General features: G+C 42.8%; 1 protein-coding gene across 1 annotated transcript in view; it reads left to right on the forward strand.

The window, feature by feature from the left end:
• The window catches only part of pigl (phosphatidylinositol glycan anchor biosynthesis, class L), a 21,704-nt gene extending 1,816 nt beyond the window's left edge, over positions 1 to 19,888 (forward strand). Inside the window, exons 3-7 of the mRNA XM_080549765.1 lie at positions 8,233 to 8,323; positions 9,964 to 10,031; positions 12,573 to 12,604; positions 18,829 to 18,962; positions 19,561 to 19,888. Of these exons, the coding sequence (XP_080405891.1) occupies positions 8,233 to 8,323; positions 9,964 to 10,031; positions 12,573 to 12,604; positions 18,829 to 18,962; positions 19,561 to 19,689 (454 nt within the window). The 3' untranslated portion in view covers positions 19,690 to 19,888. The remainder of the gene's footprint in view (positions 1 to 8,232; positions 8,324 to 9,963; positions 10,032 to 12,572; positions 12,605 to 18,828; positions 18,963 to 19,560) is intronic.
• The last annotated feature ends 3,644 nt before the right edge of the window (positions 19,889 to 23,532 follow it).

Raw genomic sequence — 23,532 nt, forward strand, 5'->3', positions numbered from 1 at the left:
GGAGGACAACCTGATATTATTTCTATTATATTATATTATTTCAGTTATGCTTTCTTTCACAACGATGTAACGCAAGGAACCCACGGATGTTGCTTATTTGCATTTATTTAGCACTTACTGTACTGAAAGACCCTGCAACATACCAGCATCATGTCCAGGGGGTGTACTTGTACATGCTGCTGAAACAGGAGATAGGCTCCTGATCTATGGGCCATTAGGCTCCAGAACCATCGGTTTTCAGGGCTACTTACTTGACTTTTTACTGTACTGACAATGTCTTGCAAAATGATTTCACCCCAGTAGAATATTATTGAATTTACCCGAAAAGAAACCCCAGTTATTTTATCCCTCCCAATAGTGGTTAAGTTTATCAATACTCATACAGTACAATGGCAGTTTAGTCCTGGATAAGTCCTCTGGTGAGTCAGTATGAGAACATCAATGACTTCATGACTTGGCTGAGGCTCAACTGGACGAAAGAACATTTGAGTCAGTGTTTTTTGTTACGCCTAAGAATAAAAACCCATCATCATCTTAATAAAGGAGGTCCATTGCTGGTGGAGGTCCAGACCACCCCTGTTCTCATACACATGCCCTTTCACCACTGGAGTCCACCTCTCAGACACCAACACCAGGGCCCAGGTGGAGCTGGCCAGGCCCGTTAGCGCACATAGATTATTCACTGTGGAACGGAGATTTCCTGAAAAGGGAAACAAATGATGATCAGCGTTGTATAAAGCTAAAAGGAACAGACATTTTGATCACTAGCCAGACCAGGGGTTGTGTCTAAAGCATACCTTTTCATGTTCTCATAACTGCTGTTGATACAGCTGCAGGGTTCAGGCCTCTGACTACTGGCATTCATCATCGATTTGTCAGGCCAGACACACTCATGGAAGAAATGTGTTAAAAATGGTCATGTTACAGAACATAGTGGAGGGTGAAACGTGGAGAACATGGAGGAGGGGAGCCCTTTCTGTGCATGACCCCAGTGGCTGTACCAGGAAACTCTGGAGGTTCTCAGAACATCGGGGTTGTATGTGTGTGAGATTACACACAGCGGCTTGCCAGGAGTGGCTTGTGAACTCAGGCACTGACCTGGAACTGGCAGTAATAAGTTGGCAGCATGCCCAGATTGTCTGCCCCCCCCCAACACCAACACACACACACACACACACACACACACACACACACACACACACACCTCCATACCTCCTCCCTCATCGTTTTATCATCTTGTGCACACAGAACATGGCTGAACTTTTGTCTGAGTCAGCTCTGTCTGTGTGTGTGCTGAACTCCACCCCCACCATGCAGTGGCTGGCGGCTAACCTTGCCCTGCCTGTGATTTTGGTGTATGCCCAAGGACACCCCCCCCAAACTGCTCTTCACGATCTCTCTCTCTCTCTCTCTCCCTCTCCCTCTCTCTCTCTCTCTCTCTCTCTCTCTCTCTCTCTCTCTCTCTCTCTCTCTCTCTCTCTCTCTCTCTCTCTCTCCTCTCTCTCTCTCTCTCTCTCCCTCCCCCCCCCCCTCTTGTCTGCTGAAGCCAACTGTGGAGGACCATGGGCTGTATTTTGGCCCTGCTCTGAGCACTTCACATTTCAGACTGTAATCTAGGTCACTGTGATCTGTTTTTCCTTTTCATGCCTGTAAATGATTGGCCACAGTTTGGCTCCATACTCAGCCTCTTGAGCCAAGTATCTGCAGATGTACTTCCTCTGGCTTGTCCAAATGTATGTATTCACACATACAATAACATTCTCATTCCTTAGGGACTGGTGGTCTTTTACTAGCTAAAACGCCGGAAGAAAATAGAAGGAGAAGGAGGCACAGAGTGAAGCCAAACGTTACACTTTATGACTGGCTAGTGTGTCTGTGTATATGCATGTATGTGAGCCTGAGCATGACTCAGCTTCACAGTGTGAGGTTACCGTCTGCCGTCCAACCAATGATCACATCACTAGCTGCCGCTGCCCCTCCTCCCCACACCCGCTCTTTCAGAACACTGTGTGAGAAGTGTGTACAACAGTGTGTTTTAACACGGAGTTCACCCATTCATGACTGGGCTCTCACCCACCAGTCTCTATACTGTAGCTCTTGCGTCTGTAGTCTAACAGTAATTGGATACAAAAAACGGCGCTGTTGACGGTAGTCTTCTGGTTGTTTTATTCCCTCAGAGAGTGAATAATAATAATAATAATAATAATAATAATAATAATAATACATTAGACTTATATAGCGCCTTTCTAGACACTCAAAGAGTAAAGTAGCTTTACAAACTGAATGCTAATCATCGTTTTCCGACATCGTTTGAGCGGGAAAATATTTGCCAGTGTGTGAAATACTTCATCCGCCGCCTCTGACTTGTTGGTTTTTAACAATCAAGGTGGCCGTCTTGCTTTCCATATGGCATCTTTGGCCTGGTTTCTGAGTCTTTGCTTTGTAGAGCCTGCTGTTCCCCATCTCTCCCCTAGTCAAGCCTGCTGTTCCCCATCTCTCCCCTAGTCAGTGGATTTGAGCAGATCGGATGATGGCTGGCTGGGCCTCGTCAGAGCTTAATGCCTACTGAATAGGACAGCTGTGTTGACAGTCTCTGGGGCCCCAGTGCATGATGGGGCCTTTGTGATCAGTCCTGATCTGAGCACGCTCAGCTGCCTCTCTACTTGCACTGACACGACCTCTGCTCACTCCTGCTCACTCCCTGTCACACCGTGAGAGCTCGCTGCAGACGCTCACCACTCCCCCAGGGTTGTTCACTGGGCTGAAGCAGAAACTCTCACCCTTATGGCAACTATGACTATGGCAACTGCATCTCTCTGCTTTCTAACTTAGGTCACTTCAGTTGCACTTCCCCCAACTTTTTCCTTTCAATGACCTATAACCTATGATTTCTGCACAAGATTCAAGATAGCTTTATTGTCTGTCACACAGTGACATAAATTCTCCTTCGACAGGCAGAAGTGCAGCTCAAGAATACAGTTCCACAACGTATAATAACCTGCACACACCGAGCCGTGTCGGGAGTCGCTCTAGCACAGCACCCCACCGTTAGCTTAGCTACTGTAGGCCTAGCGAGTTCAAGGTTAGCTTAGCTGCTGTTGTTCTAAAGAGGAAATGTGCATGGTGTACCCAAACTGACTCTTAGAACTTTATTGTGAAATCGAGGATGAAAATGTGTCTTTGACATCACCATGCACATTTGGAAAAAAAAGAAACATTATATCAAGCATCACATCATAGACATTTATACACATCATTGCATCATCACTTCTTGTACTTCAGGTCAACCACTGCTGTCTGATAGAGTACTTCTCTTTTGTTCCTAAAAGAAGAATATCTCCAGAACAAATTGCACACTATTAAATTGTGTCGTTATTGTTTTTCAGTCGCTATACGACCAGAATTGTTCCAAGCCGAGTATAGGCCTATATATCTATCCTAATGAAGTTTAGGCCTATCTATCCTAATGAAGATTCTTGATAGTTAACACATTGAAAAATTATTTATATTAGTTATTTTAGTTATTACGCATCAGTGGGTTGTTAACTTTTGTGCTCAACTTGTTTTCCTTTCAAAGCTAGTAGGGGCTAAAAGAGAGCATGAGTCAATGCATCCACTTCCACTGTGTTTAATTATAAATCGATGTGGGGTGGAAATAGCTTGGGCTGATTTATTGGCTGGAGGCAGAGGACAGCACGTAGTGGTTGGTTAAGTCCTGGTTATGTCCTGGTTAAGTCCTGGTTAAGTCCTGGTTAAGTCCTGGTTAAGTCCTGGCTCTGACCCCTCAGTGTTCTCATGTCAGGGACTGAGTACGACCCTGTTATTAATGCAGAGTCCATAAATGAACGAGTCCAAAACAGTCCTCTGGTCTCAAGGGCATCTGGGGGATTATGTTCATTTTGGGGGAAAGCAAAATGATACGATGGAGCTTGTTGTGAATACAGTGTGAGTGTGTGTGTGTGTGTGTGTGTGTGTGTGTGTGTGTGTGTGAGTGTGTGAGTGTGAGTGTGAGTGTGAGTGTGTGTGTGTGTGTGTGTGTGTGTGTGTGTGTGTGTGTGTGTGTGTGTGTGTGTGTGTGTGTGTGTGTGTGTGTGTGTGTTAGAGCAGTAGGACTGTTTGGTAGAGCTGTTTTTGAACGTGAGACTGAAAACGTCTACAGTTTTCAGAAGTTGAAAAGAAATGGTATAGTAGGATAATAAGAGACTACAGCCTATATCATTGATATCAGGACTGTGGTATTGTCCCAGATAACCCAGGTCTTACATGTTAGATTTTATATTCTAATATGTTTTTTGTATTGTTTTTAGAATACTTTGTAATACTTCACAATGTTACCTTCATGAAAAGTTTCAAACTACATATTATGATGTATAAACAAATAATACATTGTCAGTAAACGTCTTAAAAACCCTTTATGAAGGCAACCTTAATGTAAAGTGTTTCAGAATATGTTCTGTTTTTATATCAGTGTGCTTTGAAGGAGTTAACAGTGTCTCAAAGTTTCCCAGAATGCCCTAAGCTGACTGTAGCCTAGCAGTTTCCTAGGTCTGACCCATGTGACCAGACTAAACAAGCGCTGTCAGTCAGTTGCACACACAGCCCCTCTACTGGGCCAAAGTTCAACAACTGCATACAGATGCCTGCAAGCAATTAGACATCCACATGCAGAGCTACAGGAGGGAGCTGTGGAGGTTACTCTAGGGCGCTTGGCACTGTTGCCATAGCAAAGCTAACACTGCCTGCATCCCGCTTGAACAAGGTGAGGGAGATCTCTGTCTTTTGTTAGTTTTTCTTTTCTTTTTTTTCACCTTGGCCTCTTTTGTTTACTAATGTTCGCTAGGGTAAAAGCTTAATCTTCCCAAACAATAATCAGGTTTGCACAGAGATAGGGAGGTTACAATTTCACTTCAAAACTAGAGCGGTGACATTTGTGTGGACATTGTGAAGTGTGCTTGCCCCGAAAGTATTTAAGCCAAGAAGTATAAATAAACGCTATCCCTTGATACTGAACATGTAAGTTAAAAGCGTAACATTTTGAAGTGTAACAACATATCTGTGTGTGAGTGTGAGTGTGAGTGTGAGTGTGAGTGTGAGTGTGTGTGTGTGTGTGTGTGTGTGTGTGTGTGTGTGTTCCAAGTGAATTTGCGGCCCCCTGATGGCCAGTACACGTTGACCGTTGACCGTTACCATGGTAACAAGGTCTGAAATCATTATGTTATCTAGCTAACAAATGAACGGCCAGAACGTAAAAACTAATGGCTTAGATATTCAAATAAGGGGTGTACAGAGACGTCATTATCTGTATCTGTTCAACCATCAAAACTATCTGTATTTTTATCTGTATTCGGATAGAAGACCGGATGTGGCCGTGGTTTATACCGAAAGTCATGTTAAATCGCCAAATTTCGTATTTTCGAATCTAATATTCATTGGCAATGCTGTAAAATACTGTAAAAATCTTACATCTTTACAGTAAAGATCTTAAGTTGAAGGGAATAATCTTAAATTGCAGTTCGTTAGGGAAACATAAATTACTACTTTACAACAGTAGGCTAATTACATAACAGTAATACATAAACTACATGAACCCACACATCACTGTAAAAGAGCTGCAAAAAAGAGTAGCAGACACCGGTCTAGTTGGTCTAAGACTGAATACAGCATACCGTAAACAACAAAGACCTACATGGCAGAGTTGCCAGAAAGAAGCCTTTCCTACGACCTCAACACAAAATTAAGCGTCTGAAGTATGCAAAACAAAACCTTGAGAAACCTGAAGCCTATTGGAACAATGTGCCAACTTTTTGGCCACAACCAAAGAAGGTATGTTTGGAGAAAAAAGGGTGAAGCATTTGTAGAGAAGAACACCTTGCCAACTGTTAAGCATGGAGGTGGATCCATTATGCTTTGGGGTTGTGTAGCAGCTGGGGGCACAGACAATATTGTGCGGGTGGAAGGAAGAATGGTTTCCACCAAATATCAAGACATTCTAGAGGCTAATGTTCGAAGGCAAGACAATGGCCCGAAGCATACCTCAAAATCAACCATGAAGTACCTCCAGGAAAGACGGATGAAGGTTTTGGAATGGCCATCACAGTCCCCAGACTTGAATATTATTGAAAATCTGTGGAGAGATCTCAAACATGCCGTATATGCAAGAAGGCCGAAGAATATTTCTGAGTTAGAGGTGTTCTGCCAGGAAGAATGGGGAAAAATTCTCTCTTACCTGGCTACAGGAAGTGTTTGCAAGCTGTTATAATTAGCCCGAGGAGGAGTTACAAATCTTTTGCACAAGGCCTTTTTCCTTGTTTCATTATTTTGAAACTGTAAAAAGTTACAAATAAAAATTAATCTTGCTTTACAATGTGATAAAATGTGTCATGTTTAACTTTGTGCCATTTAGAGGTTAAGTTTGCTTCTTTTCACTTAGATATTAATTGTAAAAGGCATTTTGACTAGGGGTGCCCACATTTTTGCACCCCACTGTACAGCGAAATCCTGTGGGCCAGGATTTCGGAAAACAACCAAGTCACCGGAAAACAACCGTTCCACAAAACAATAGCAACAATATATACAACGAGCTGCACGGTTTGACACATTTCATGTCTACGTAGCGCTGTGGGAGGAGCAGCCGGGGGAACACTTACAAACTTTTACAAACAGCAAGCACACTAAATATATATATATATGAGATAACAATAGTGTTGCTTGCTTACAGCAAGCACACTAATAAAACATATAGACAAAAGCCCCAATATGTAGGATATGTGATGCTTACACATGACAAATATGACTGTGCTCTGGTGTTGTTTATTTCTGTAAAGCCTAATATTATTATTTGATATTTGGCAACTGCAACCAGAGAAAATGTCTCATTCTATGTCACATAAAGACATTCTTTTTTTCAACATTGTTATTGGAGGGAAAAGTTTCCAGATATTACATTTTGCATGTTACACATACCAACCAAGCACCACTCACCATCGCCCTGGACTGAGGTGTTGAAAAGTCCAATGTTTTTGCAAACGGGCATTATACCTTGAGGTGCCATGCAGGAGTAGTCAGAGTGCAGACCACCCATAACCCTTGGACCTCTCCAGCCCCCACCCCTGTGACACAGCCCCCCTCGGGCCTGACCCCCGCAGACCTGGCAGGGGGTTGATTTGTGTGCTGATCCATCACTTCCCTCAACAGGCACCGCTGCCCTGCCCCATTGTGAAGAATCAAGGGGGAGGTGGGATGACCTCTATTCACCTCCCATCCCCACCCACCCCCTCCCACACTTCAAAATGTACAAGACATTAGCTCATTTCTCTCTGTCTCCCTCTCGCTCACACTCCTCTCTCTCTTTTCTTGTCAGGTTGCCTGACCGTGATATAGGGGTTTGATTTCAATACATAATGATGTAATGTCAGGCGTTATTTTAGTGTTATAAATGTGTTTGCATCAGCCAAGCTTGCTGTTGGTTGTGGTTTAGCTGGACATGTAGAACAGAAATAGTTAACTTCTTCTCTGAGTGTAAGAGCTGCTTCTAGTACCCGCCTTTCTAATGAAGCCCTCAGGACTTTGTTTTCATCTGAACTGCCTTGACCCCGGTGTGTCTGAATCACTGTCAACATGCTTGACTGACTCTCTCTCCCGTTTTCATGTTTGATGTTTCTGGAGGGAGGGAGGGAGGGAGGGTGAGACAGACAGACAGACAGACAGAGAGAGACAGAGAGAGACAGAGAGAGACAGAGAGAGAGAGAGAGAGAGAGAGAGAGAGAGAGAGAGAGAGAGAGAGAGAGAGAGAGAGAGAGAGAGAGAGAGAGAGAGAGAGAGAGAGAGAGAGAGAGAGAGAGAGAGAGAGAGAGAGAGAGAGAGAGAGAGAGAGAGAGAGAGAGAGAGAGAGAGAGAGAGAGAGAGAGAGAGAGAGAGAGAGAGAGAGAGAGAGAGAGAGGGAAAAAAAGTATCATTGTGAACAGTTTGTAGCCAATGAGGGATGTTGAGCGATAAGGTGGTGTCGGTGTAGCTCAGGGCTGTGTGAGATGCACGGTCTTTATTCTCCTGCGCTGTGGTTTAGTTAAATACCCTCACTGACTACCAAGCATTACACAATAACAGATTTTCATAAGTCAGATTCAATCTGCTCTGTGCATAAGTCAGTAACTCAGATGTGTGTGTTAGTTGGTGTGCTGGGTAGAGTAACGTACATACCAACATAAACCTCTGTTCTGCTTTGTCCTCTTCCAGGGAACTTCCTGATGACCCTGAGGTAGAATGGAGCATCTCTCTGACCTCATCTCTGATCCTGAAGCATGTCAGAGCACACTCCATCAACATGGTGAGAATGCCTCTATACTGAATGTCTAGTCGGTGTCTCCCCAACAATGCCACTACTGTGACTTCTACTCCGATGTTATCACTGTCTTCTTGCTATGCTATATAGTAAGTAAGTAAGTAAGTAAAATGTATTTATACAGCACCTTTCCCAGACCAAGGGTCACAAAGTGCTTTACATAACAAGGAAGAAACACAATAAAACATAATACAAGAGCGAAAGCCACAGCAGGTTAAAACAGGCAAACAAGTGAGAATAAAAACAAGTAACAGACAACAGGTGTACAACAACATCAACAGGACACAGAAAGACAGAAAGACAGGCTAGCCCTTGGGGCTATCCAAAAGCCTCTCTATACAAGACAGTCTTTAGCTATTTTTTTTTAAAACCTTGACCGAGCCAGCTGATCTAAGATCCAAGGGGAGAGCATTCCAAAGCCTGGGGGCCACGGTTTGGAATGCTCTATCACCCTTGGTCTTCAATCTGGCACGGGGGACAACCAACAAATCCTGGTCAGAGGACCTGAGAGACCTACTGGGTGCCTGACCATGGAGGGCTCTGTAGGTGATGACCAGAACCTTGAAATTAATTCTATAGTGAGTATTCTCCACATCCTGGAGAAAAATGTGGACCTGATATGAGTTTTGGCACCACAGTCCCCTGGCTGGTGTCAGTGGTGTACGTCTCTCATGGGCTTCCCCTTGGTAATGAACTCAGAGGACCATTTCATCCCCCCGTTGCGTTTACCCAACATTGCATCTAAACATCTCCCGGAAGCTCCATGGCTTCTACAGCAGCAGATGCTTATGGTGCACTTGGGTCGCTCACTGCTTGTTTACTCAGAGATGGTTATCAACCACACAGAGAGGGTTCCAGAACATTTCCCAAAAGGAATTTGAAAATTGAGATCAGAGTAAAAAAACGATGTTTTTTAAACCCCGCACAACCAGGGTTACTCTGACAAAATCCAAACACATACCGCTCTCTCGGATAATTGGAGGACATAGCAGTATACTTACAGCACTCCCCAGATGAAACGATGTATCTTACTGATCTGCGTTTGTAATCAAATACTACAAACAGAGGTCAACACAGTGATGATGGGGGTCTCCTCCCATCCTGTGTCTGCGTGTGTCCGTGATTCACAGACATTTTTAGTTCCCTCACAATATTTCCCCAGTATTCATTCATTCATATGCCCATTTGGAAGCCAAAATGTTTTGTCTTACTAAATATTTTCTTATTTTTCAGCTTCTCCCAAGCTTAGACTTCTCCAGCACATCAGAAATGTAAGCCTGTAAGCCTGTAAATGGGAAGGCTGGTGGTGGTGGTGGGTTCCCCCACCATGTTTGGTTTCAGGGGCATAATCATGATACATTTAGCCTGCTGCGTCTGTCCCTTTTACTTGCCCAATCCCTCTTCCTCTGGTACGCAGGCATGCAGGCAGAAAAAAGCTTTAAATATCAGTTGTCTCCTGCCAAGCTACTCTGCTGTCAGACACACAGACAAGCTTCCCTTCCATTAACCAGAGACAAATGTCCCTCTTTCTTTTGTATGTGTATTTTTACATTGACATTTAGCTACCGTATTACCTCTGTCGATTGGCATAAAAGGATGGTAAGATGAACATTTTGTTGTTTTAGGTTCTGACCTTTGATGGAAGAGGAGTGAGTGGCCATGCAAATCACAGAGCCCTTCACAACGCTGCCAGGTACTAGCTGGATAAGGAGCGCCACTATGAGGCAGTGTTAATTTTGTCAGGCTTTTTAGTCACTTAGTCTTTGGTGTTTACATGAAGATGCACACCAGTTCTAGTCACACCAAGTCACCTCAATTTTTCTTAGTTCCAGTCCAGTTCCAGTTGATAAAAACTGAAAACATTCCAGTGCAGTCTCGCGTTTTAGTCGCTGACTACGGCTAGACTAAAATGTTTTGGGGTTTTTGTGGACTGAAACTGCACTGGAATGTTTTCAGTTTTCATCAACTGGAACTGGACTGGAACTAAGAAAAATGGAGGTGACTTGGTGTGACTAGAACTGGTGTGCATCTTCATCTAAACACCAAAGACGAAGTGACTAAAAAGCCTGACAAAATTAACACTGCTATGAGGTTGCATGGGTCCTTTGTTGTTGTTTTCTTGAGGACATTTTTTATCTGTTTGTGGAATGATGCCCCCAGGGCTGTGCTTTAGGTAACACACGTCTGTCCACAGAACCAGAACCAGTATCTGGGCCAGCACCCAGGCACCAGCCCTGTAGGCTGCATTCCTACACTCCATAATTATGAAACACACACACACCAACCACATGCTAAACATCCAAGCACACCTCACACCCCGCCCCCTTTTCCCCACAAACACGCACACACACACACACACACACGCACAGAGCACAGAGTTTTGCAATTCATCTGTTGCATAGTTGAGAGGTCGTCCAAACCCACACTCCAGCGCTGGAACAACAGAGAAGCCCTGCAGAGAAGCCACTAAATCACTGACTGAAAGGAGAAAGGAGGGCGGGTCGTTCTGGTCTGGAGAGGCCAACCAAACCAGTTGCATCAGACCAATGTGTTTGTGTTTTATTGTGATGTGTACATTACAGTGTAGACACGCACAATGAACAGAGGTCTTCATTGACTAGTGCTCATGGACTCTTCCTCTCTGAGCCTTCTTGACTCTCCTCCAACATCCAGCCCCCATCTGTAGATGTGTCGTCCAAATCACATCCCATGATTCCCTTTAGATTTTAACCCATAGGTCAGGGGTCATTTTAACCCATAGGTCAGGGGTCATTTTAACCCATAGGTCCCCAATTACTTTTCATAGCAGGCCACTTTTAAAATGAACTGTGAAACTGTCAAGCCTCCAGCCCATTCCACAACCAAACTCTTATGGTGTGACAGGTTGAAATGTGTTCAGATTAATAATTGAGTTACATTAAAGCCTTCCAATACTCTTAACGGCTTATGTAAATACCAGTAAACAAGAAATATGGTCAGTCAGTTATGGGAATATTAAATTGATGTTTGCTCTTCAGTCCTCCAAGTTTGTGCTCTGTAATGGACGTCTGCCGGCTCTCTAAATGATTGTAACCTCCAGACACACACATCGCCTCATCTCATCCATCTGTCCCTTTAACAATAGGAAACAGCTGATACACCTTGAAACGCCGACTCTAGAAAGGCACGTTGTTAATTGATTTTGTTTTGGTGTAGATAAGTTGCAGGTATTATAATGTGCTGCACACTAAACATGTTGATGACTTTATAGTGAAATATGTTTTCATTGCATGGAGAGAAGTGTGCGATATTAATTTATTCCCTCTGTTTAATTAATTAATTATTTCCTCTGTTTATAATTTAAAATATATTTTCCATACATTTTTCAGTATATTAGACTACTAGGCTTCGTGAAGTTGGGCTCAGTTGTTGGTATGTGATGGCACTGGTCAAGATGTTCGTTGCAAACAGATGGCAAGTTGGTTTAAACAGTCTATTTTCAGTGTCAACTTTACGTGCCGTTGTAGCCGCCTTAAATCACCCCGTCACGGGCGGGGGTGGCCTGCGGGGCCTATCGGGGTCCCCGGCCGTAGGTGATGTGAGCCAGAGCCAAATCACCAACTGATTTGCTGTGGTGTTTTATTTGTCTCTTTATCTTTTGTTTATAAAGCTATACTGTATATATTTGTTCATATACTGTATATATTTGTTTATATACTGTATATATTTCGGCAACTCTGACAAAGAATGAGAGATGAGAGCTTGTACTAGAGGAAAGACAAGAACTGCCCCCTCTTTTCAAACACTGATGAGACAGGCCAGTTACTGTAGCCAATGTGGAATGTAACACAGAACTCCCAGGCACCATAACCCTTAAGTTATAATTAGCAGCTTGTTCAGTTCAATCCAAAGTTCAGTCCCAATTCCCTCATCAGAATCAATAATTACAGAGACATCAATTCTCAATAGTCTATTTATGATCCTAAATTGCTGCCTTGCTTCCCTTCATGAGGGATGTTGATCTCTTACCCATTTGAGCTGCGGCCATCTGAACAAACCTTTGTTATTCAGAGACACGTATTGGCTGCCAGCGCTGTACTGTGACCTAATCATTTTTATGTATTCAGTCCCACAGACACTACCCTGATACTCGTTTAATTCTGTCTATGTTATTTCTTCAAAGCTTAAGTTCAAAGCTGTTTGTGCTGACAACCTATAAATAGATACTGTCATTGTTGCTTGTCTCTACCTGCAGCTATCTCGCCTCCACTGGGAAAGTGCCAGATGGTGAGTTTGAACCCTCACATTTTTATTTTCCCAAGCACCTTTCAAATATTATGAACATAATCATGACTGGTTGTGATGTAAACGTTTTGTATTAATTATATGGGTATGTTGAATGCTTCACTGATATAGTAAAATGCATGTTGGTAAACTAAACATTTAGCAACTTGTCCAAGGACAGTTACACTGAGGACAAGTAGGGGGGGCTGATCTTAAAGCAGGAAGTTGTTGTTGCCCTACATTCATTAGTAAAGAGTGCCCTCTACTGTTAACATCAGTGTTGTGGCACTTTTACTCTCCTCAGTCAGATGGTGGCAGTAGGAACACAACAAACCACCACCTAGTATCAGACAAAGTGAAAACCCTAAAGAACCCCTAAGAGATGAGGTTGACTTAAGCAATATCACACGAGAGGGAGTGCTGTTATACTGAATATCAGCACAGCTGTACGATGCCGTGCTGATATTCAGTATAACAGCACGACCTCAAGTGTGATATTGCTTTTATACAACAGTTCTACAGCGCCATTTATTAGTTAACAGTAATAAGCGACAACAGATTATGATTTGTTTGTTTATTTAATCATTAAAATAAAAATAAAAAAATTCCGCAACTGAACTTCAAATGGACTGTTGCCTAGTAACATGAACACAAACATGTAGTCTAATTAACGGTCAATTAGTAGAACATCTGTGCGGCGGAGTGATACATAGTTAAAAGTCTCAGTGCTGTTATACTGTATATCAGCACTCATGGAATGCCTCTTGTCCAATCAAATGACTTGGTCGGAAATAACTGTTGTATAATGTACAATGTCTATTACTCAGCCAAGTCAACCTGTACACAGTCTCAGTATTGGATGAGAGGTTTGATCATTGTTTTGCCATTGGTTCCTTTCCTAGACAAGGTTTGATTAAGCGTCTTTGAGAGTCTAGAAAAGCGCTATATAAGTCTAATGTATTGTTATTATTATTATCATTATTATTATTATTATTATTATTATTATTGTTGTTGTTTTTATTATTATATTATATTATTATACTCTGCTCAGGGTCAAACCTTTAACCCCCTCTCTCTCTCTTACCATTTTGCTTAATCAAACACTGTCTCACATCTATGTTGTTGAGGCCTTTCTGTTACCTATAGTACATATATATACACTACCGTTTAAAAGTTTGGGGTCACCCAGACAATTTCGTGTTTTCCATGAAAACTCACACTTTTATTTATCAAATGAGTTGCAAAATGAATATAGTCTAGACCAGGGGTCGGCAATAGGCGGCCCGTGGGCCATTGCTGGCCCGTCACCAATAATATTTGGCCCAGCAGATTATTTTGAGAATCCACTTTTTATTTTATTTTTATAATAATATCGGACCGACAGTCCCACATATAGCGCCTATAATGTCCGAATAGAGAATCGAACTCCACCTGAATAATGCTTATTGTACTTTTATCCATGTTGAGAGTGAATGACACAGGGACAGACAATCAGGCAGCAAGGTGCACCGAAGCGCACTGACGCTGAACCCCTCAGAGTGAATCATAAGCAGGTGGACAACGCGTCACGGTGCTGAAATAGCCGACATACCGTGTGTGGTTTGAACAAAATAACACGAGCTCAGTAAGCCATTCAAACGTAATGTTTACGTATATGTGACTGCAACACACATATGAACAGTAACAACGCAAATTCTGTTTAATTTTCTGAAAAACATTGAAAACAAAATCGGCGCAAACAAAAAGCATCTCCCATCGGTCAGTATTTGCTTGATATCTGGTGATATTGACGTCACTTTAATCCACAGGCAGTTCTCAAGGTTTTTATGCATCCATCGATTCCTCTCGTGCGTCTTTATCGCATTCATTGACGAAAAGGACGACTCGCATGTATAGAAAGGGAACATTGTGAGCACGGAAAATGTCTCTCACAACGGCTTTGCATTGATGAAACCAGGTAGGATGAACGTATAGTTCGCTGTCCATTCCTCTTTAAATGCCCTGTTTCCACCGTCAACTTTCCTCTTTAGACCTTTGAAGAGTGACATTATGTTTCTCTTGCTAGCAGGTTAACTGTTTGGCTAACTTCACCCGGCACGCAAACAACCAATCCAATAATAATAATGTGACCTTGTCTGGGAGGAGGGGGGAATAATTATCAGAATGAAACTATGTTACATAATTATTAGAATAAGTTAGGCTACGCTACATCGTCAGTCCACACATTTATTATTAAAAAATATGGAAAAGTGTGAAACTACGTTTCAACGTTGTTGAGAATCACAACACAAACTCGCTAGTCAAGCCAAAATACTGCAACATAATGGATTGGACAGCTACCTAGTTAACTAGAACACTACTTTACATTGTTAGCAGGTTCACAAAACAAGCTGTGTTAGTTGACTAGCGATGTGTACAGTCGAAAGAAAAGTCAAAGCATTAGAACGTGTCACATTTTTAAACAATCAATTACTTAAATTAGCCTTTGATTATGTTGGGCCCGCCATCTAGTGGCTCAAAAAAAAATTGGCCCGAGGCCAAACCTAATTGCCGACCCCTGGTCTAGACATTGACATGGATAGAAATAATTATTTTTATTTGAAATAATAATTTTGTCCTTCAAACTTTGCTTTCGTCAAAGAATGCTCCCTTTGCAGCAATTACAGCATTGCAGACCTTTGGCATTATAGCGGTTAATTTGTTGAGGTAATCTAAAGAAATTTCACCCCACGCTTCCTGAAGCACCTCCCACAAGTTGGATTGGCTTGATGGGCACTTCTTGCGTACCATACGGTCAAGCTGCTCCCACAACAGCTCAATGGGGTTGAGATCTGGTGACTCCACTGGCCACTCCATTACAGACAGAATACCAGCTGCCTGCTTCTTCCCTAAATAGTTCTTGCATAATTTGGAAGTGTGCTTTGGGTCATTGTCCTGTTGTAGGAGGAAATTGGCTCCAATCAAGCACTGTCCACAGGGTATGGCATGGCGTTGCAACATTTAGTGATAGCCTTCCTTATTCAAAATCCCTTTTACCATGTACAAATCTCCCACATTACCAGCACCAAAGCAGCCCCAGACCATCACATTACCTCCACCATGCTTGACAGATGGCGTCAGGCACTCTTCCAGCATATTTTCACTTGTTCTGCGTCTCACAAATGTTCTTCTGTGTGATCAAAACACCTCAAACTTCGATGTGTCTGTCCATAACACTTCTCCTTCAATTCCTCTGTCCAATGTCTGTGTTCTTTTGCCCATATTAATCTTTTCCTTTTATTGGCCAGTCTCAGATAATATGGCTTTTTCTTTGCCACTCTGCCTAGAAGGCCAGCATCCCGGAGTCGCCTCTTCACTGTAGACGTTGACACTGGCGTTTTGCGGGTACCATTTAATGAAGCTGCCAGTTCAGGACCTGTGAGGCGTCTATTTCTCAAACTAGAGACTCTAATGTACTTGTTTTCTTGCTCAGTTGTGCACCGGGGCCTCCCACTTCTCTTTCTACTCTGGTTAGAGCCTGTTTGTGCTGTTCTCTGAAGGGACTAGTACACACCGTTGTAGGAAATGTTCAGTTTCTTGACAATTTCTTACATGGAATAGCCTTCATTTCTAAGAACAAGAATAGACTGTCGAGTTTCATATGAAAGTTCTATTTTTCTGGCCATTTTGAGAGTATAATTGAACCCACAAATGTGATGCTCCAGATACTCAACTAGCTCAAAGGAAGGCCATTTGTATAGCTTCTCTAACCAGCAAAACCGTTTTCATTAGCTTTTTAACGCGATTAGCAAACACAATGTACCATTAGAACACTGGAGTGACGGTTGCTGGAAATGGGTCTCTACACACCTATGTAGATATTCCATTAAAAACCAGATGTTTGCAGCTAGAATAGTCATTTTCCACATTAACAATGTATAGAGTGTATTTCTGATTAATTTAATGTTATCTTCATTGAAAAAAAACTGTGCTTTTCTTTCAAAAATAAGGAAATTTCTAAGTGACCCCAAACTTTTGAACGGTAGTGTATATATATATACACTCTTCATCAAATGAATGAGGAAACAAGACAACTCTGTGTCCTGTCCTCTCACCCCATATAAGGACTGTCAGCTTAGGATGTGTGATGAAACTGTTGGTTTGCTGTCATCCAGGACCCCTCTCTCCAGTGTTGAGCAATTTATCACATTTGAGGCTGCAGAAAACATGAGATCGCAGAAAAATAGTCACCATTTGACAATATATTATTACACTGCTTTTTACTGTACTCCTTCACTAGTAGCTGAATTTTGTCAGACTTGGATCTGTAATATACAGTGGGGTGCAAAAATGTGGGCACCCCAAGTCAAAATGCCTTTTACAATTAATATCTAAATGAAAAGAAGCAAACCTAACCTCTAAATGGTACAAAGTTAAACATCACACATTTCATCACATTTTAAAAGCTAGATTAATTTATTTTAATGATTTTTTTACTTTTTACCGTTTCAAAATAATAAAACAAGGAAAAAGGCCTTGCGCAAAAGTTTGGGAACCCTGTCAGCTAGTACTTTGTAACTCCTCCTCGGGCAACTATAACAGCTTGCAAACGCTTCCTGTAGCCAGCTAAGAGTCTTTCAATTCTTGTTTTGGGAATTTTTCCCCATTCTTCCTGGCAGAACAACTCTAGCTCTGAAATATTCTCCGGCCTTCTTGCATGCACAGCATGTTTGAGATCTCTCCACAGATTTTCAATAATATTCAAGTCTGGGGACTGTGATGGCCATTCCAAAACCTTCATCCATCTTTCCTGGAGGTACTTCATGGTTGATTTTGAGGTATGCTTCGGGTCATTGTCTTGCCTGAATACCCAACCTCTCTTCAACTTCAATTTCTGGACTGACTTTCGAACATTAGCCTCTAGAATGTCTTGATATTTGGTGGAATCCATTCTTCCTTCCACCCACACAATATTGCCTGTGCCCCCAGCTGCTACACAACCCCAAAGCATAATGGATCCACCTCCATGCTTAACAGTTGGCAAGGTGTTCTTCTCTGTGTACATACATCTACTGATGCCTCTGGACACATCTTCAGTGATGTTCCTGGAATCATCGGGCGTTTCGGGTCTTTCAACATCATACACCCTCCTCCAGGTGACCCAGCCGGGGTCCAATAGGCTTCAGGTTTCTCAAGGTTTTCTTTTGCATACTTCAGACGCTTAATTTTGTGTTGAGGATGTAGGAAAGGCTTCTTTCTGGCAACTCTGCCATGTACAGTAGGTCTTTGTTGTTTACGGTACGCTGTATTGTTGTCCTGTGAACAACTAGACCGGTGTCTGCTACTCTTTTTTGCAGCTCTTTTGCAGTGATGTGTGGGTTCTTCTGAGCATTTCTCACCAGATCTTGGGCCATTCTATCTGAAAATGTTCTTGGTCTTCCAGATCTTGTATTGACTTCAATTGTTCCATTTATTTTTCATTTTCTGATGATGTTTCTGACAGTAGAAATAGGTCGTTGCGAGAGTTTTCGTAGCCTTCTCCTTGATGGTGGAATTGATCTTAATTCTGACATCCTTGGACAACTGTTTAGAGGAGCTCATGGTTCTTAACACCACACACAACATCCACCGCAGTTGTTTACTTTAGAAGGCATGGAGTTACTTCAGAATATATAGTTCAACCCTGGAATTATATTCACCTGACTCATTGACCCTTGGTCTGGGCCTTAGTAATCGTCTTCTCAAAAGGTAACAAAGAATAATCCAAAACAGTTCCCAAACTTTTGCACAGGGCCCTTTTCCTTTTTTATCATTTAAAATCTCAGAAAATTATAAATAAAAAGAAACCTTGCTTTAAAATTTGCAGAAATGGGTCATGTTTAACTTTGTAGCATTAACAGACAAATAAGCAAGAAGCAATAGCCCAAAAGCCCCCAACGATGGGTGGGACTCATATTTATAGAACTGTCCTTGGTCATGAGGTCACTATTCTTGGGAACCAATCATATTATACAAAGCTGTGATTACACAAGTTATGGGCCCTGTCCACAGTCAGAATTATTCACTGCGCCACAGATCTTGGCCCATCCCTTACAGGAAGGAAATGGGCCCTCCTTGAGTGCTAGATTCGCCAAACTGTAGAGAGACTTAAATTCTCAGTATAAAATGATATAAAACTACATCAGTTGTTTGTTGTTTGTTTCCATTGTGTTGTAAGCAGCATTAAACCATGTATCTGTTCCTCCCAGACTGCTGCCTCCTCTCCCTGGTGACTGTTGGCCTCTTCAGGAAGTACGTCTCCTTCCTGGAGCTCCCCCTCAGCTGGCTCCTCCCCTCAGACCTGTGCTGCATCGTAGGCTCAAAGGGCTACAGGCAAGCCATGGTGAGCCCACACCATAAGCTCTGAAAAGACATTGTTTAGCTGCTACTCTTATCTTCTCTTAATGGACACACATGTTGTCAAAACATAATAAATAAAACATAACGTAATGTCTGATGTGTACTGATGTGTACAACATACAGTATACAACCAGCCTTGGGGTAGCAATTGAATTTACGAAAGTATATAGAGAATTCTTGAAAAGGAAGAAAATACCCACCCAGTGTTGTATACACTCCCATGTATTGCAGCATTTTAAACTAGAACTTTGCAATAAACTGGATAGGGGCATATATGACAATGTGATGGTATTATTTTCCTTTTCATTTACACTTTTTGGAAATAAGTTGAATGTGCATGCATTAGTTTTCAAGTGATAAGACAATGAGCTTGGTGTCCACACGGGGGGGTCCATACTCTTTAGTGAAATGGGGCCTCAACACCTGAGTAGGCAGGCAGTGAGAAGTTAGGCAATGAGAGTGTTTTGTCTGAAAAAAACTGAAAAAAGAACATGAATCTCCAGTAGATAGACTGTGTGTAAACACTAATGATGACCAAGGCTGTCTGTATATCTTCCTGATTCTCACTCTTTTTTTCCCAGAGGGCCATGCTTTGTCACCGCTCTCAACTGCTGTGGTTTCGTTACCTCTACATTCTGTTGTCACGCTACATGCTGGTCAACACATTCCAAGTCATCGCACAAGGACCAAAGAATCTGAAGATCTATTAGGAAAGAGTGTGTTTTCTATTAGGAAAGAGAGTGTGTTTTTACGTCAGTCTTTGAAGAGAACACTGGACCTTTGTATGTGAATCCTGCTTGAATCTGTTTGCACTGAGTTTTATTTGTTCTGCCTCATCCGACACATTTGGATTGTTGTTGATACACAGGAGTAAATCATATGTATCAACCTTTTTACTGCAAGCATTGTGCTAACGATGTGTGCTTGGGTTTGATTACCACTGGGACAATATGAAGAATGTATGACTCACTGAGTCGCTTTGGACAAAAGCGTCAGCTAAGTGACATATATTATTCAAGGGTAGTTGTCCACTATGTCTTTTACAATGAAATACCTTCACCAGCTGTTCCTTGGGAAGTTTCATTTTATTATTCTCGTTATGTAAATACACTGTTAATGCCTGACATTATACTGACTTGGGCTCTATAGCTTTAAGAATTTTTGACATTTGTTATGTTTATTTCTATAAATGATGTAGGAATTAAAGACGGTACAATTAGTTTTTCCAGAACAGGGCTCAGCTGTGTTGGTCTGCTCCAGGCGTGGACATGCCTCTGATAGTCAGGTGGCTCTGCATGCTCTCCTCCCACTTCTCCCCACAGAACTTCTCTACGGTCACACTGTGGACGCTACCTGGGTCCAGACAATGCGGAGCTATGCCTGGGGACAAACAAACACACCGTACAGGACACACAATACATATTCAACCTTCTCAGTCTCATGCATGATTCATGCACTCCACCCAACCCTCCCTGTTTGACCACAAACAGTACAGGGCAGTTAGGTTTACAGAATAATCAAAAGCAGTCTTAACAACAGTATACTGTGTTTGTTGCTCATTTTCCTTACCATATCCAGTAGGATTGGAGCGTGGTGTGTAGAAACTCTGAACTCCACATGTTCTACAGAATGTGTGCTTGGCAGTATGTGTATTAAATGTGTATGTGGTGAGATTCTCCAAACCCTATAAGATACAGTACATGACAAAAGTTAACATAATTCGTTAAACATTCATTCTATTCACCTAACAGCACAACACGTTGGAGTATTATTGTAGCTACAAGGACACAAAGAGACCTGTAGCTTCTGTAAACATGCTTTCATACCTGCAAAAGTGTAAACTGACTTTGAGGCACAATGAAATGATGGTTCTGCTTCTTGGTGCAAATGCTACAGCTAGATAGAGAAACGTTGGTCAGTTATATTGTCTTAATATTTAGGGTTATGGTTTGATTGTTAATTTCTGAATGGTAAAACTAATACTAATATGTACACAAATATCATCAAATAAAAACTGAGAATCTCTACTTTAATTAACCATAGTAAAAAATAAATTGACAACCTAGAGTTCACTAAAAACTACAACAATCTTCAAATTGAGCCATACTCGCAATCAAAAACAAGAAGGTCTGGGGAACTCCAGACTTCGAATCTGACAGCCCCACAATGACATCCGCCTGCATGCTTCACATGATCCATTCCTGTCCTGTGTAACACACACACGCACACACACACACACGAACATGTCAATGAGGCAGTATAAATGTAATACGTTTTCTTGTTATAGTTTACGTACCGTATTTATATGCGTGCTACGCTGCTGCGTAAAATGTGGGAAATGTCGTAAAACGCGTCATAACTTTTACTTCATCCGGGAATCAAGTTCAAGTTTCTTTATTGAATATTATTTTTGCAGTTTGTGAAACTGAAATACATTCATATTTACAGTCACGTGAACATCAATGAAATACAACAAACATATAAAACACAATTTTGGATAAAGACAGTGATAATAACTTTGTAATGTTGAGTATTTATCAACACAGTCTATGGCTAAGGGTAAAACGTTCATCCTGTGTTATTTGGCATTCAAAGAATGGGATGGGTGACGTTTTGTATCTTGCTGTTCTTGTTTTGGGGATCTGGAGTTGGGTTCTGTTTCTGATATTTGGGCTCTGGTAGGTGGCAGACAGGCTCTGAAGGAGTAATTCAGAAGAAGTGTTTCTGCTGTCTTGGAGGGCAGTGACAGGGTTTGGAGGGTAGTGACAGGGTTTGGAGGGTAGGCAGTGACAGGGTTTGGAGGGTAGGTAGTGACAGGGTTTGGAGGGTAGGTAGTGACAGGGTTTGGAGGGTAGTGACAGGGTTTGGAGGGTAGGTAGTGACAGGGTTTGGAGGGTAGTGACAGGGTTTGGAGGGTAGGTAGTGACAGGGTTTGGAGGGTAGGTAGTGACAGGGTTTGGAGGGTAGGTAGTGACAGGGTTTGGAGGGTAGGTAGTGGCAGGGTTTGGAGGGTAGGTAGTGACAGGGTTTGGAGGGTAGGTAGTGACAGGGTTTGGAGGGTAGGTAGTGACAGGGTTTGGAGGGTAGTGACAGGGTTTGGAGGGTAGGTAGTGACAGGGTTTGGAGGGTAGGTAGTGACAGGGTTTGGAGGGTAGGAAGTGACAGGGTTTGGAGGGTAGGTAGTGACAGGGTTTGGAGGGTAGGTAGTGACAGGGTTTGGAGGGTAGGTAGTGACAGGGTTTGGAGGGTAGTGACAGGGTTTGGAGGGTAGGTAGTGACAGGGTTTGGAGGGTAGTGACAGGGTTTGGAGGGTAGGTAGTGACAGGGTTTGGAGGGTAGGTAGTGACAGGGTTTGGAGGGTAGGTAGTGACAGGGTTTGGAGGGTAGGTAGTGACAGGGTTTGGAGGGTAGGTAGTGACAGGGTTTGGAGGGTAGTGACAGGGTTTGGAGGGTAGTGACAGGGTTTGGAGGGTAGGTAGTGACAGGGTTTGGAGGGTAGGTAGTGACAGGGTTTGGAGGGTAGGTAGTGACAGGGTTTGGAGGGTAGGCAGTGACAGGGTTAGGAGGGTAGGTAGTGACAGGGTTTGGAGGGTAGGTAGTGACAGGGTTTGGAGGGTAGTGACAGGGTTTGGAGGGTAGTGACAGGGTTTGGAGGGTAGGTAGTGACAGGGTTTGGAGGGTAGGTAGTGACAGGGTTTGGAGGGTAGGTAGTGACAGGGTTTGGAGGGTAGGTAGTGACAGGGAGGGTAGGTAGTGACAGGGTTTGGAGGGTAGGTAGTGACAGGGTTTGGAGGGTAGGTAGTGACAGGGTTTGGAGGGTAGGTAGTGACAGGGTTTGGAGGGTAGTGACAGGGTTTGGAGGGTAGGCAGTGACAGGGTTTGGAGGGTAGGTAGTGACAGGGTTTGGAGGGTAGTGACAGGGTTTGGAGGGTAGGTAGTGACAGGGTTTGGAGGGTAGGTAGTGACAGGGTTTGGAGGGTAGTGACAGGGTTTGGAGGGTAGGTAGTGACAGGGTTTGGAGGGTAGGTAGTGACAGGGTTTGGAGGGTAGGTAGTGACAGGGTTAGGAGGGTAGGTAGTGACAGGGTTAGGAGGGTAGGCAGTGACAGGGTTTGGAGGGTAGTGACAGGGTTAGGAGGGTAGGTAGTGACAGGGTTTGGAGGGTAGGTAGTGACAGGAGGAGTGCGTTGTGGTAATTGGAGTATGCTCTGCCAATGATGATTCGACAGGCCCGGAAGCACGACGAACGTCTGTCGACTAATCATAATCAACCCCCCATATCAATAGAGGTATTCAACAAAGATTAGATTAGATTAGATTAAACTGTATTGTCATTGCAGAGTACACGTACCAGGCAGCAAAATGCAGTAAAGCCGTGGTATAAACTGTGTTGACCTATCTCAACAAAGATTACGAAACGAATTGTGAAACTATTATCTTGCTTACGTGGAATCACGTGTCCTACGTGATTCAGCATATCCTTATCTTCAAAGCCGTCACGTTGCAGTGACAGTGACGACACACACGAACACTAATTAATGATCCTCTCTGTTT

The sequence above is a fragment of the Nansenia antarctica genome (genome assembly GCF_963989245.1).
Source record: "Nansenia antarctica genome assembly, chromosome: 20".
Classification (NCBI taxonomy): domain Eukaryota; kingdom Metazoa; phylum Chordata; class Actinopteri; order Argentiniformes; family Microstomatidae; genus Nansenia; species Nansenia antarctica.